The following is a 14,576-nucleotide window of genomic DNA, read 5'->3' as shown; positions in this document are numbered from 1 at the left end:
AGTGAAGTCAGTTTGGAAGCTCTGCCACTGAACATGTAGTGGAGGGACAGGGTTGTACTGTGTCCAGAATGGGAGATGTTTGCAAAGGAGAGGGGAGCAGATGAAGGGATATCAGAAGAGAACAGGGATGTTGAAGTAAATGTTTTGGGAAATAGTGAAGAATGATGGATGAGCAGAACCTAGTGTAGGCAAGGACTTGGATGGCGAAGTATTGGTTATGAGATAAAAAAATTTGTGAAGCCAACTTTACATAATCCCAGAATGCTGTTTCTTTAGCCCTCAAAAAGCTGCCTCATTGTGAAATTTCAACCAAACTAAATGCTCGGCTCCCTTTAATATTGCAACCCATTACTTTCTTTTTTTTTATTCACTGGTCACTTCCCTCAACTTTCCAGGACTGGTCAAAACCTGGTCCATATGACCAGCCAATGGTGAACACTTTGCAGAGACGCAAGGAAGCAGTGGAACGCTATCGGGAGGCAGAGACGGTCTCAGGCACAGTGGTCTATGCGGGAATTGGAGTGGATGAGATACAGAGGCCCCGCATGACAGCAGCATCACTTGCTGCTAAGGTACAGTATGTGAGTGTGCCATCCTTACACATTTTCCCAACCCCCTCCTTTGCATCCCCCAGTCACTATCTGCGTGCCAGGTTATGTTCCACATCCAGGTCTTGAGATCCTGCCTTCAAGTCGAGCGAGTATCTCTCTCTCTCTCAATCTGTAATAGGAAAGGCCAGGACTATGACCAGTTATCAAAGTGGTATCACTGAATCTCCAGTACATGATTCAGCGTAAGATGGCATCTGGAAGAGAAAAAGAATGGTGTAGGCCATTCAGCCCCTGGAGTCTGTTCTGTCATTTGGTCAAGTGCCCTTTTCTTAGTGGGTACATGATAAGCCTTTACAGTACCTCTTCCTGTCATTCTTTGTATTGTTTTGCTGGTCCTAGTTTGGTCTTGGAATAAACACAAAGACCTGTTTATCTCACTGCCTCCATTGGTTCCACATGGCAACCTTTACATTGTCCAGTAGCTCTGGTGAAAAGTTATCGCACAGTCAGCAGGCTGATATTTAATGGCAATCTAAAATACAAAAGATGCCCAAAAGCAGGAAATGCACAGACCAATAGTGGGAGATCTTCAATAAAAAGGGAGGGTATTTGAGTTCAACATTGACTGGCTGGTCCCCTCTTCATCCTGACTCAATACATAGAAAAACTGGCAAAGGCCAAACTGACAGAGGAGCAGAAAGTGCCAATACATACGCCTTAGAAATAGGATGAAGGCTGATAATTGGGTAACCTCAGGCAGTGGGTTTCTCTTAATGTTAACTGAATAACTTGGTATTCTCCCTGACAGGGAGAGACATTCTGTTTGTTTGTAGTAAGCATTTGTCATTCTTTTCACAGCACGGGGAGGAAATTTCCACAGCAGCCAGTGATCTAGCCATGGTACTGACTCGTGGGCTCAGCCTGGAACACCAGAAAAGTAGCCGCGACTCTCTGCAGTACTCCAGCGGTTACAGCACCCAAACCACAACTCCGTCCTGCTCTGAAGACACTATTCCTTCCCAAGGTACTTCCATCGGGAGATCTCTCTGTGCTCCCTTTCCAGGTGTTTACCTCTGCACAAGTAACACATTCCGCACTGATCAAGAGACCATAGGTACAGAGAATCAGAAATTTCCCTTTCCATGCTGTATGTCTGACATGCATACTCTCAGTTCCTGCTCTGTCCTGTAACATACCAAAGGGAAATAAGCTTGAATTGTATGATTGAAAGCATTGTAGATTTATTTGTCTTGATACATCACAATCTGGGTATACTGACCTCTGTAATGTTGCGTGATTCTGCTGGTCACACACACAGGGTGGCTTATTATTGTGTTGTACAGTTTTTTTGTTCCAAACCCGTTGTGACTTCAGTCAGCACATGAATGAATCCCTGCTTTAATGAGCACATACGTGTGTTGCAAAAATTTGAAATAATGTAATACGCTTTTAAAAAATATTTTGAAGGAGTTCAGAAAAAGTGCAAGAGTTTATTAATGTATAAAATTGCACAGATGTTTTCATTAGACTTCCCTTCCTTGCTGAGTCTCATCAGTAGCACGTTTTTAACCTGATGATGAGAGATTATGAGATCTTAAAAAAAACAGAACCAGGAGTAAACTATTTGGACCCTCATGCCTCTTCTGCCATTAAGATCGTGGTTCAGCTCATTGTGGCCTTAAATCTACTTTCCTGCATGTCCCCGATAACCCTTGACTTCCTTGACAATCAAACATCTTTCTAACTCAGCTTTGAATAGAGTCAACGGCCAGTGTCCACTGCTGTCTGAAAAGATCTTGTAAGACAGCAAATTCCTCCTCAGCTTCTTCTTGAAGGGAAAGCACTTAACACTACACCCCTGGCTCTGGACTCCCCCACAAAGGGGATATCGTTCAACATCCACCCTGTCCAGTGTTTTCAGAATGTTTAAATTTTTCACACGAACATGAGTAGGAGTCAGCCATTGGGTTGATCTGATCACCAGCCTAAGTCCATGTTTCTGCTTACCCCAAAAAGCCATATGACACCCTCTTTAGCCAAAGATCTAACTTTTAGTAAGGTCACTTCTCGCTAAACGTCCAGAAGCCTTCCCCAACGTACTCATCGTTACCTTTATTTTTAAAATCCCTTCAGCCCAGGAATCACCCAATGAACTTATCCGAATTGCTTCTAATGCAAGTACGGAACAACTTTGATTATCTAAACGAGATGATTCAGGAGTATTTTGTTTGGATAACGTTTTTACGAGACCTTGAGATCTTGTTCAGATAATCTGAAATTCAGATAACCGAGGTTCTTCTGTATTAAGTATATCCCTCCTTGGATAACAAAGCCAGAACAGTATGTAGGACTTCTGGGTATAGACTTAACAATGCCCTGTACAGTTGCATCAAACTTTCCCTACTTTTATATTCTATCTGTTTTGCAATGAAGGCAAATATTTCATTTGCTTTTCTAATTACTTGCTGTAACTTCTTGCCCACTCAATTTGTATCCTTTTAAAGACTTTGTCCTCCTCAGAACGTTTTCTATCAATACTTGTATCTTAGCAAATTCGAATTCTAAAACTAGGGATTGTAAATACAAGATCATTCTTATTAAATTCAAGAGGGGAATAAGAAAATTCTGAACTGAATGAGTTCCTATAATATGAACTTGCTCCATTGTGGTGTGTTGATACAGATATTGCAATAATAAGCCAGAGACACAAGGTAATGCTTTGGGGACACAGATTCAAATTCCACTGTTAAATTGAACTTCATAATTAATAAAAATCTGGAACTGATAGTTTCAGTTACCTTTGTTGAGACTAGTTATCTTCAATTCTCATTTTAAAAAGACCCATCTAACTCATTAGTATTCAAGGTTTACATAAAGATTTGTAGCTCGAGTGCTGCTTGCTGTGGTTGTGGGTATGTTTACTGATTGTTGTGGTTCTGTTCGCTGAGCTGGGAATTTGTGTTGCAGACATTTCATCCCTTGTCTAGGTGACATCCTCAGTGCATGGGTGCCTCCTGTGAAGCGCTTTTGTGATGTTTCCTCCGGTGCCCAAGCACTGAGGATGTCACCTAGACAGGGGATGAAACGTCTGCAACACAAATTCCCAGCTCAGCGAATAGAACCACAATAACGAGCACCCGAGCTACAAATCTTCTCACAAACTGTGGTTACTGAGCTGTGAAGGTGATTTGCAGATGTTTCGTCCTCTGTCAAGGTGACACCTTCAGCACTTTGGAGCCGCCTGAAGCACTGCTGTACTGTCTCTTCTGGAATTTATTTGGTTCTGTTCTTGCTGCATCCGGTTGCTGATTGTAGTGGGCGGTATATTGGGTCTAGGTCTATTTGCTTGTTGATGGAGTCTGTGGATGAGTGCTATGCCTCTAGAAATTCTCTGGCTTTCCTCTGTTTAGCTTGTCCTATGATCGTTGTGTTAGCCCAGTTGAATGTTTGGTCCTTGTCATTTGTGTGTATGGCCACTATGGACAGCTGTTAGTGGCTAGTTGATGTTTGTGGATGTGGATTGCTAGTTGTCTGCCTGTTTCTCCTATTTAGTGTTTTGGGCAGTCTTTGCATGGAATCTTATAAATTACATCTGTGTTGCATATGAGGGGTATAGAGACTTTTGTTCTGGTGAGTTGTTGTCTGAGCGTGGCTATCTGTTCTGAGATGTTTTTTAATATATGGTAGAGTGGTTAGTGTGTTGGGTTGTGGCATGTTCTTGTTGCATTATTTGTCTGTTAGGCAGATGAAGTTGCAGGATATCTGTTCTTGGTGAAGACTCTGGAGAGATGTTCTTCTTCTCTCTGCATGATGGGAGTGATGCAGTGTGTTGTAGCCTTTTTGAACAGGGTCCAAATGCAGCTTCTCTTGTGTGTATTTGGGTGATTGCTGTTGTAGTTTAGGATCTGGTCCATGGTGTGGCTTTCCTGTACACTCCTGTGGTGCATTCACCATTGTGTTCTTTGTACGATCATATCCAGGAATGGGAGTTGATTGTTGGTTTCCTCCTCTCTCGTAAATCTGATACCTGTGAAAATGGTGTTGATAATCCGGTGTGTGTTCTCAATTTCTGTTCTCTTAATAATTACAAAAGTATCATCCACGTATCTGATCCATAGTTTGGGTCAGATTTGTGGGAGGGCTGTTTTTTCTGCTCTTTGCCTCTCTGCTTCTGCAATGAGCCTGGAGATAAGTGAGCACATAGGTGTCCCATTGATCTGTTCATATATTTGGTTATTGATTGTGAAGTGTGTCATCAAGCACAGGTCTAGTAGTTTGAGAATGCAGTCCTTGTTGATAATTGTGTTGTCTTTTCTGTTTGTCCAGGAAATTAGCTATTGTCTCTCTAGCTCGAGTTTTGTCATTTGAAGTGAATAGTGCCGTTACACAAAATGAGACCATTGCTTTGTCCTGGTCTGTTTATATTCTTGATGTTGTCTAGGAATTCCTGTGATGATCCACTGATAAGGTGTTTCCGTTTTTGCTAAGGTTATTTTGCCCGTTGACATGATGGGAGTTCCTGGAAGTGCCACAATGGGTCATCTTTCTTCAGTCTGGACTACTTGGTTTGGTGGATTCTTTACAACCTTACTAAAATGATTTAACATGTCACTTTGTTGCAGCAGTTAGGGATGGGTAACATAATAGCTTCATCAGAAATGACCAGTGTCAGAAAATAATTTTTAAAAATAGCTTAAGTTGATTTCAGAGGTGATTAGTTGAGTACAGGACAGAAAAAGGAACAAAAATGTTTACGGAAGGGATGAGATGAGACCGATGGAAGAGAAGTCTGGACTTGAGTGTGAACAATAACATGGTCCAGAGGGGTTGAATGGCCTGTTACATTGCTTTATATTCTGTGAGATTATAAAGGACCTGGTTGAAATCTTAGTGCATTATGGAGAAAAGAAGGATAGTCTATTCACCCAGTACCTAGTGCCAATGGTGGACTAACTAAAACTTTGAAAAGACAAGATGCAATAATCTAGTGTCTTAATGCTTCTCACAGTTCAACTTGTCTGTAGTCACTTACTGACCAAAATATTCAATATTACCAGTGACTCTTAGTTGGCATATGAGACTGTTGAATTGCCTCCAGTTTAGTAAAGGTACCAGTTTCCTTGCTAGATAATCTGACAAAATGCCAAGTATATGAAAACCAGAGACTATGCTTGATACTTGTAGAACTCTGAGTATGCTCATAGAAAGATCCTCAGATGTAACATGGTTTAGACTTTGTATTTCCATTCTTATTTTCTTGCCCCTTGAGGGTCCATTCTGTGGCACAAATCTGTATGGGCTGGGACTTCCCAGAAATGGTCCAGATATATCAAATATGAAGGAAGACAATAAAAAATAAATGACTGAGGGAATGTTAAGTGATCAATCTCAGTTCAGGATTAATAAGACCACTTGCAATTTCCCTTTCCAGTGTCTACACATCCTTGAACAATATGAGTACCTTATCACTGCCCGTTCACCTAACCCATACATCTTTAGATTGTGGGAGGAAACTGGTGCACCTGGAAGAAACCCACACAGACATGGGGAGAACGTGCAAACTCAGCACAGGCAATGTTAGTTAGCGATAAAAGTAGAGTAATTGGATAGGGGAATGGATTTGGGTGGGATAGTCTTCAGAGGGTCGGTGTGATTTGTTGGGCCAAAGGGCCTGTTTCCACAATGTAAGGATTCTAAGATCCTTAGACTGCAGAGCCAGTTGATGAAAACTGTACCTTCCTGGACTACACAGTTTTCAATGTAACACTCTGCCTGTTGAATGGATCCATTGAGGTTGTAGTGGGCTCTAGTACTCTGTCTATTCCTGGAGAACTCTTGCTGGCTGTGATTTATCAACTTGGGCGAGAGATACTTCTTTTTGCCATAGTGTAGCTTATTAAGATTAAAAGCCTCACTTAGCTTATCCTTAGGGAGTAGGAGAAAGTGAGAACTCCAAATGCTGGAGAGTCAGAGTTGAAAAGTGTGGCGCTGGAAAAGCACAGCAGGTCAGGCAGCATTCGAAAAGCAGCGGAGTCTGCGTTTCAGGCTTAAACCCTTCATCAAGCATGTGGAGGGGAAGTAATTGTGATAGGTCAGTGGGGATTGTGGAGCGGATAGGTGGGTTGAAGACTTCAGGGCAGAGATGACCTGGGAATGCAGTGGGAGAGGAGTGTCCAGTTATGGAACCTGCTGTGCTCTAGTTAGTTAGTAGACCCATTATTAAATGCTCCTCAAAAATACTTGTTCGCCCTGAAAAGGGTAAGTAAAAGACACAACCCTGCAGTCATAGGGATGTACAGCACAGAAGTGGGTGCAACTCATCCAGGCTGACCAGATATCCTAAATTAATCTAGTCCCATTTGCTAGCACTTGGCCCATCTCTCTCTCAACCCTTCCATATTTCTGTATCTGAGCAACAAAAGCTTGCACATTATTAACTGCGAGGGTGCTTGCGGTGACCTGCCTCATGTAATTAACGACGCTTTCCCTCTCCACAGTTTCAGACTACGATTGCTACTCGGTGAACGGCGACGTGGAGGCGGAACACCAGAGCGAGTTCGACCGGTCGTCGACCATCCCGCGGAACAGCGACATCGCGCAGAGCTACCGCAGAATGTTCCAGACCAAGCGGCCGGCCTCCACAGCCGGCCTGCCCTCGGGCGGCAGCACGCAGAACGTCTCCGTCACCCCGGGCGTCGCCACCATTCGGCGCACGCCGTCCACCAAGCCGTCGGTGCGGCGGGCCCTGTCGAACGCGGGCCCCATTCCCATCCGGCCTCCCATCGTGCCGGTGAAGACACCCACCGTGCCCGACGGCCCGGCGAGGGTCGGCAGCGAGGAGTGCGTGTTCTTCGGCGGCGAGGACACGTCGCCGAACGCCTCGGAGTACGCCAGGTCGTCGCCCAAACGGTTGAGCCTGCCGAACGCGGTGTGGGGGGGCGGGGGCGGGGGCGGGGGCGCAGGCGCAGTGGAGGTCTCCGTCTACCCGGCGGGCGCCACGCTCTCGAGCGAGGAGGAGCAGCAGTTGGCCGCCAACCGCCACAGCCTGGTCGAGAAGATCGGCGAGCTCGTGGCCAGCGCCCAGGCTCTGGGCGACGGACAGTTCCCCTTCCCCGCGGTGCCCGACAGCGGAGGCGGCGGCGGCGGCCTCCCCCCGCGCTCTCCCGACGACGCCCCCGAGGACATGCTCACCGCCATCCGCCGAGGGGTGAAGCTCCGGAGGACCGTCACCAACGACAGGTCGGCGCCCAGGATTTTGTGACAGCGAGGGCCCGACTCTTGAGAGCATTGACTGACTCAACCAGGTTGGTTTCCAACGCAGTGCCATGAACTACCTTTTAAACCAAGCAACTGTGGTGTGGTGGAGTGAAACATTTTAAATTAAGATACGGCAGATTTTAAAATGAGTGTACTATTGTTAGTTCTAAAGAGGAATTTAACGTTTCGTTCCTTACAGATATTCTACCGGCCATTTAACGGACTCACCTGTTTCGTGGCATTTTTTTTTGCCTGCCCTCCCCCAGCTTTTTGCGGTATTTGGTGCGAAAACAAAAAAAAATAACGTGCTGTGTGTTAGCTTCACTGAGGTGGTTTGCGCTTGACCTCGGTGTGTGTCAGTCCTCAATGTGTGTCTCTGGCCTCCTCCCCCCAGCCAGGTCCTGTCTCAGCCACAGTAACGAGAGAGAGAAAAAAGATCAGGCTCCCCAGAGCAGTGATAGAGGTTTAGAAGGGTATTTAGAAGGGTATTTAGCCGAGACGAGGGCAAGTCGGAAGGGATTCTTGGTGCATCTTGCTCCTGCTGTGTAGGTGAGTGTTACTTGCTCAAGTCGGGTTGCAGGAAGGGAGTTTTGAATTTGAGACCAAACCATTGGTGGTTATTGCTTCTCCCTCAAGTAACATTCATTTTAAGTTGAGAAGTAAACTCATGACCTAATTATCCGTACTCATTGACACCGAAGCTTCAGGACCTAACTAGTGAAGACGAATTTTGTGGGCTCTCAACTGTCCAGTCGTTCTAGATGATCTGCCATGCATACTTTTGCCACTGTTTCATCAACTGGACTATTTTTGTGACAGAATTGAATGGGTACAGGTCAATAAATAGAATGTTTATCTTTCAAAACACTAATTCGGCTACTTCAGCTGGCAAGTTTAACATCTGTCATTAGAACTGCTAAGGAGTGATAATGCTTTATTGAAAATCCTTGATAAGAGACAAACATAATCTTTGTCAATAATAGTCCAGTTAATTCCCTGTCTACGTTTCACTTTCTGCTGACCTTTTATTTGTAACTTTGAAAAATATATGTGGATAAACACTTCACGAATCACAAAATTAGACTGAAATGTGAGCTCTGTCACCTTTACTGATTCGTCCGGATACAGAGGTCATGAAATGCTACCTTGAAACACAGACCAGGAAACCTGTTGCAAGTCATATCATAGGGAAGGGCCTGAGGAGGGTAATTCAAATTCCTAATCTAGTTTAATCTACCAACCTATCTATGTGGAAGTATGAGAACCTCACCATGTAGACAATGCAATGTGGTGCTGTTTTTGCTAGAGAAATTGCAGTGTGCTCTTAGACAGTCATGGGGCTGTTTATTATATTTGTTTTCCATGAGTTTTTGGAAGGAGAATATGCTGCAGTGATGTCTGGTGATGCTTTCATTTCATTCCCTCAAACTGCTTTCACCACCACTAGTCCCAGCCTTGCAATTATCAATACTTGACGTTAGCATTAATACAGCTGAAAATCCACACTTCTCTCAACCTCATTCACTCTGCAAACACAGCCCAGCTCTAGAAGCACAGAATCTGTAATCGCAGTCTTGGGTCTGTTGCCCTACAGTTTCAAGTTTGCCCACACCCACCTCTACAGAATCCAGTGGACTGTCCTGTGAACCTAGTTGGGTTCCCCTCATTCTCTTAATATGAGAAACAACCTCTACTGAGTTTGTAATGAGATGGGGGAGTGGTGAGAAGCCATCTACAGCCCTATTTGCTATTTTGATTGTTTCTTACCTGGTATTAATTAGACAGTTGCTCAAATATAATTGGAATAAACTAAATAACTGCTGCAAACACAAAGACATTTTATTTTCTTTTTCAAATACATCAACTGATGAGCATATTTCCAAGTCTTCAAACCAATCCACTGAGAACTCCACATGGGTAAAGTTATTATTTACTAAATGGACCTACTGCCCTTGTATGGCCACATAATATGCTTACTTTAATATAAAGTGCTTTGGCACAGATTTATCAGATATACCGGCTGTCCAATCATACATCAGTCCACCAGTGGTTCACATGTTCACCCAGCACACAGTACAGGTAAACACAATCTTTGTCCCAACTCATACAACCAATTGCAGTTCGCCTCATAGATGTCTAGGGCTGTGAGAGAAGAATCCTCCCCACTGAAAATGAATTCACTTGGAAGACTCCAAAATCCTATGAGACACATTATTGTGAGTGTTGATGAGGGAACTCTTCAGAAATATTAATATCTTTTCCACTTTTGGATACTGACTGCAAGGCTTTTAAGTTTCCCATTTATTTCAGAATTCTATTGTTCACTGTTTCCACCTGCATTTGTATTATTGGTGAGTGTGTTGCCTTACTAACTGCAGGAGATACAAAAGGCTGGGAATAACTGTAATGGCAGTAATATTGGAAGATTGTTTAAAATATTGGTTTAAAAACTTGCATTTCTATAATGCCATTTGTGATCTCAGGATTTTTTTGACCTTCCCACCAAGAAGTACTTTTGAAATGTAATCCATTGTTGTAATGTAGGAAATATGGCAGCCAATTTGCACATTGCAAATTAGACAAATGGCCTTTATTGTTGATGCTGGCTAAGGGAACAGTATGGATCAGGATACCAGGAGGACCTTCTTATTCATTCTCTAATCATGTCAGAGGATCTGTTACGTCTGCCAAGATGGGAGATAGAATATCAGTTTAACATCTCTTCCTTTCACTGTCGCTGGGTCAAAATCCTGAAACTCCCTACTGGCACTGTGTTTATGTACCATAAATGGACTGCAGTGGTTCAAGGCGGCAGCTCACCATCCCTTTCTCAAGGGCAATTAGGAATGGGCATAAATGCTGGCCCAACCAGCAATGCTAATGTCTCAGGAATGAATTTAAAACAAAAGTAGAACTTCCCAGAAGTGAAACACTCTCTCAGTAAAGCACTGAAGCACCAGTTGGGTTATGTCTTTGGTGTGGGAGTTGATGCCCGTAGCTCTGGCAATTTGATTTGAATGTATGGACAAACCACACACTCAACAATGCCACTGTTGAACAGTGGGCAAGAAAATGTGCCAGTTACATAGTGTGTGAATACCTTGTATAGCTGTGTTTATGCTTATTTTCTATATTAGCTTCTCAAATTATTATTTAAGGGAAGTGAAGTGTATGTTTATTCATTACAAGTCTATGTATATGCATAGAAAATTGTCTGATTCAGCAGTTACTACATAATTGGTCCTTGTAGGGAAATGGTTTTAATCTTTCATAATATATAAATTCTTAGTAAACAAAATTTATAACTGAATAACTTTTTAGGTTTTTCAAATTCTGCCAATGAACGTTTTGACATTTATCTTTAAAGCAGTATTTTGTGCAAAACTTGAGGTTTGTTTCAATAGTCTCCATTTTTGCTTAAAGCAGTACTTTGAAAACAGACAGCTCCAGCAAGATCCCAGGATTTGGGATCCACTGCATGGTAATGGAGACACTATAAAATCTCTACCTCAAATCTGAATGAAAATGTATATGAATGATGTATAATATGGGCAGAGCTGTTCTTTGCCCTGATGGCCCCTGGAGTCAAAAGCTTTGCTGCCCTTTCCCCTATTTGGGCTGACATTTATCTGAACTATGAAAGGGCCACTGCTGTCACCAGCAATTTTAAGCCCCAGCCAAGGAACCACATGTAGAATGTGAAACATTTTAATTTTAATGTGTCACCAAGAATCTGCAAATGTTCTGTGACATTTAGTGATGTTCCCTAGCATTTGAACAGAATTTTAAAAAAATACCAGAAGACTTTTTGTGCTTTTAAGCAACCCACTGCTTCAGAAAATAACAATTACTATTTAAATATTTTTTAAAAAGCATTCAGCAGAGAGAAAAGGAGTGGATGTAAAGGAAAAATGCCTTTAAAAAGATTTAGTAATTGAGTAGGGCAGGTCTTTATGCTGTTGGGACACTGAAGACTTTTGGGAGCAGGATGAAACCAGTCATATAGAGTCATAGAGATGTACAGCATGGAAACAGACCCTTCAGTCCAACCTGGCACAGAAACAGACCCTTCAGCCCAAATCGTCCATGCCAACCAAATTTTCCAAACTAAACTAGTCCCACCTGAGAAAATAAGGACTGCATTTGCTGGAGATCAGAATCAAGTGTGGCAATGGAAAAGCACAGCTGGTCAGGCAGCATCCAAGGAACAAGAGAATTAACATTTCAAGCAGAAGCTCTTCAACTCTCCTGCTCCTCAGATACTGCCTGACCGGCTATACCTTCCTAGTGCCACTTGCCTGTGTTTGGCCCCTATCCCTCCAAACCTTTCCTCTTCATATACAGGGGAACCTTGATTATCCGAACGAGATGGGCTGGCACTATTTCATTCGGATGATCAATTATTCGTTAAATCGATTAAATGTCTTTCCTCTGGGGCTTGGAATTTTTAAAGTATGCTCCCCATTCAGAAGACTAGTAGCAGCACAAAGCACGCGAACACCCCCAACACCGCCCCTGCCTGCCCCACTCCCCAACCTCGTCGAATACCACCCCACCCGCCCTCGCCCCCTCTCCGGGGCAATTGGACTGTCCACCAACAACAAGATTGCTGCTGCCGCCTTTGTGGTGTAAGTCTCCAAATAGCGTGCGCACGCACACAGCCGCAGCCCCACACACAACTTTTTACTGCAACATTTTGACAGGTTACATGTTTGCCCTGTACAGGACAATGTTGGAGAGATTATCTAGGAAAGGGGGGGTTTAGGGTACACTCCTCTGTAGAACTCCAGGGAAAGTGTGGGGAGAGAGGGAGGGCGGGAGGTCAGTCATTTGGAGACAGTGCTTGTTTAATCACTGTAAACAAAAGACGCGATCACAGTTAGAAACGCGTCTTTGATGTAATGTTTCTGTTGGGACCTCAAAATCTCCTTTTGGATATTCTGATTTTTGAATAATTGGTATTCGTATAATCAAGTTTCCTCTGTACCTATCTAGATGTCTTTTAAATGTTGTAACTGTACCTGCATCTATCACTTCATTGGCTGTTTATTCCATATACAAACCACCCTGTGTGTGGAAAAAGTTGATCCTTAGGTCCCATTTAAATCTTTCTCTTCTCACTTTATAAATATGTCCTCTAGTTTTGAATTTCCTCACCCTAGGGAAAATACCTTTGCTATTCACCTTGCCTAAGCCCCCCATGATTTTATAAAAGTCTATAAGGCCATCCCTCAATGTCCTACACTCTAGTGAAAAAAAGTCCCAGTCTATCCAGCCTCTCCTAACTCAAACCTCCAGTTCTGACAACACCGTAGTAAATCTTTTCTAAATTTGATTGACACCCAAGTATAAAAAGAGTGAAGTAGTTTGATAGAAATTCAGACTTACAGGGTTTATTTACATGCCCTAATTTAGTAGACTATATACAATTACCTCAGTCTTTACAATATTTAATTACCTAGTTTCAGATGTTAGATAACAGTCTAATTTAGCAACAGCAGACAAGTCATGATAGGTCCTTCGCTGAAACTTACTATGAGCTTCCAAACCCATGTTAGCTCACTTTCAAACAACGCATTGTAGTGTTCTAGTTGTGCACTAATTTAAAAAATACATCAGAATGAAAAATAATTGTGAATTAATTTGAAATGGAGTGTACCAATGAAAGCACTTTAGCTCAACAGTGCAGGATTCTACCTATTTTTGTTTGAATAATTTCTCTCAAATGCCATATCTCCCACTGAGTTTAACTGGTGCTATGAAATTTGTGCACACAATCTGCCTCAAATTCAAATCAGGAATGAATGTTTGGAAAATTACCCCTAAGGGAAGTTGAGAGGAAGAACATTGGGACTTTGGAGTGGTATTGAGAAGGGCTGTGTGTGGGTTTGAAACCCCCAGTGTATCTCAGACAGAAGCAGGTACAGGGGTGGCCATTTGAGACATCGTTGAAGAGGGATTATCGAAGAGAGATGGGATTTCTGGCAGTAAGGGAAGAGAGGAGAGTGTCAGGTGGCCAGGGGAATGGGACAAAGAAGGAAAGCAATGTTTGAGATGGATGGAAGAGAATTTGGTTCAGTTGTTACGATATCCTTGTTTATTGTCTTTTTGTTATTCACATTTTGGCAAGATGCATGAAACATAGCCATTGGTTGCAGTATACAGGAAAGGGACAGTGAGACCTGCAGTAGTAAAATAAATGTAAATAAATTTTACCAAAACGATTCCTGTAAAGTTGAGTCCTTTTTTCTCAAAGACGATGTTGTTTCTATTATTTCAGTTTCATTTGAGTTTGTGAATGTGCTTGCTGTTGGATGCAAGCATGCAAAGAAGCAGGGTGGAAGGAAGTGAGATGGTATTAGAGGTTATGTTGAGATAAGCGGGCATGAAGGAGAGACAGAGGTTGCGATAGTAAAAAAGCAAAGTACTGCAGATGCTGGAAATCTGAAACGCTAACACAATCCTGGAGAAAGTCAGTTGGTCTGGCAGCATCTGTGGAAAATGAGAGAGAGTTAACATTTCAAGCCCAGTTCTTCAGAACTGTGGAATGATATCCAGGAGTTGGACATGTGCTCAGAAAAGAGCAAAACGTAATGGCAGCTAGGAAAGAAAAGAGAACTATTTTAGTAACTAATCATCAGGACAAAATCACTTAAGTGATATGGTAAATATTTCATTTGATTAACAAAGGGACTGCAGCAGTTTTTCACCAGATGTTATGGTGTCACATTGCCTTTAATAGAGTTTCCCTTTAGAAAAACTGCTAAT

At 42.8% G+C, this 14,576-nt stretch overlaps 1 protein-coding gene across 16 annotated transcripts in view; it reads left to right on the top strand.

Annotated features, from left to right (window-relative positions):
* The window catches only part of mtss1lb (MTSS I-BAR domain containing 2b), a 175,356-nt gene that overhangs the window by 122,246 nt on the left and 38,534 nt on the right, over window positions 1-14,576 (top strand). For 8 of the 16 annotated variants that reach the window (XM_072547644.1, XM_072547643.1, XM_072547638.1 and 5 more), the window contains 3 exons: window positions 396-572; window positions 1,410-1,575; window positions 7,049-7,855. In XM_072547644.1, coding sequence (XP_072403745.1) covers window positions 396-572; window positions 1,410-1,575; window positions 7,049-7,812 — 1,107 coding nt within the window. In that variant the 3' untranslated portion in view covers window positions 7,813-7,855. Of the gene's footprint in view, window positions 1-395; window positions 582-1,409; window positions 1,576-7,048; window positions 7,856-14,576 lie in introns of all 16 variants that reach the window. The other 8 variants (XM_072547633.1, XM_072547631.1, XM_072547636.1 and 5 more) reach the window with 1 other exon arrangement.

The sequence above is a fragment of the Chiloscyllium punctatum genome, chromosome 26, assembly GCF_047496795.1.
Source record: "Chiloscyllium punctatum isolate Juve2018m chromosome 26, sChiPun1.3, whole genome shotgun sequence".
NCBI lineage: Eukaryota > Metazoa > Chordata > Chondrichthyes > Orectolobiformes > Hemiscylliidae > Chiloscyllium > Chiloscyllium punctatum.
This window is presented reverse-complemented; position numbering and strand designations above follow the sequence as displayed.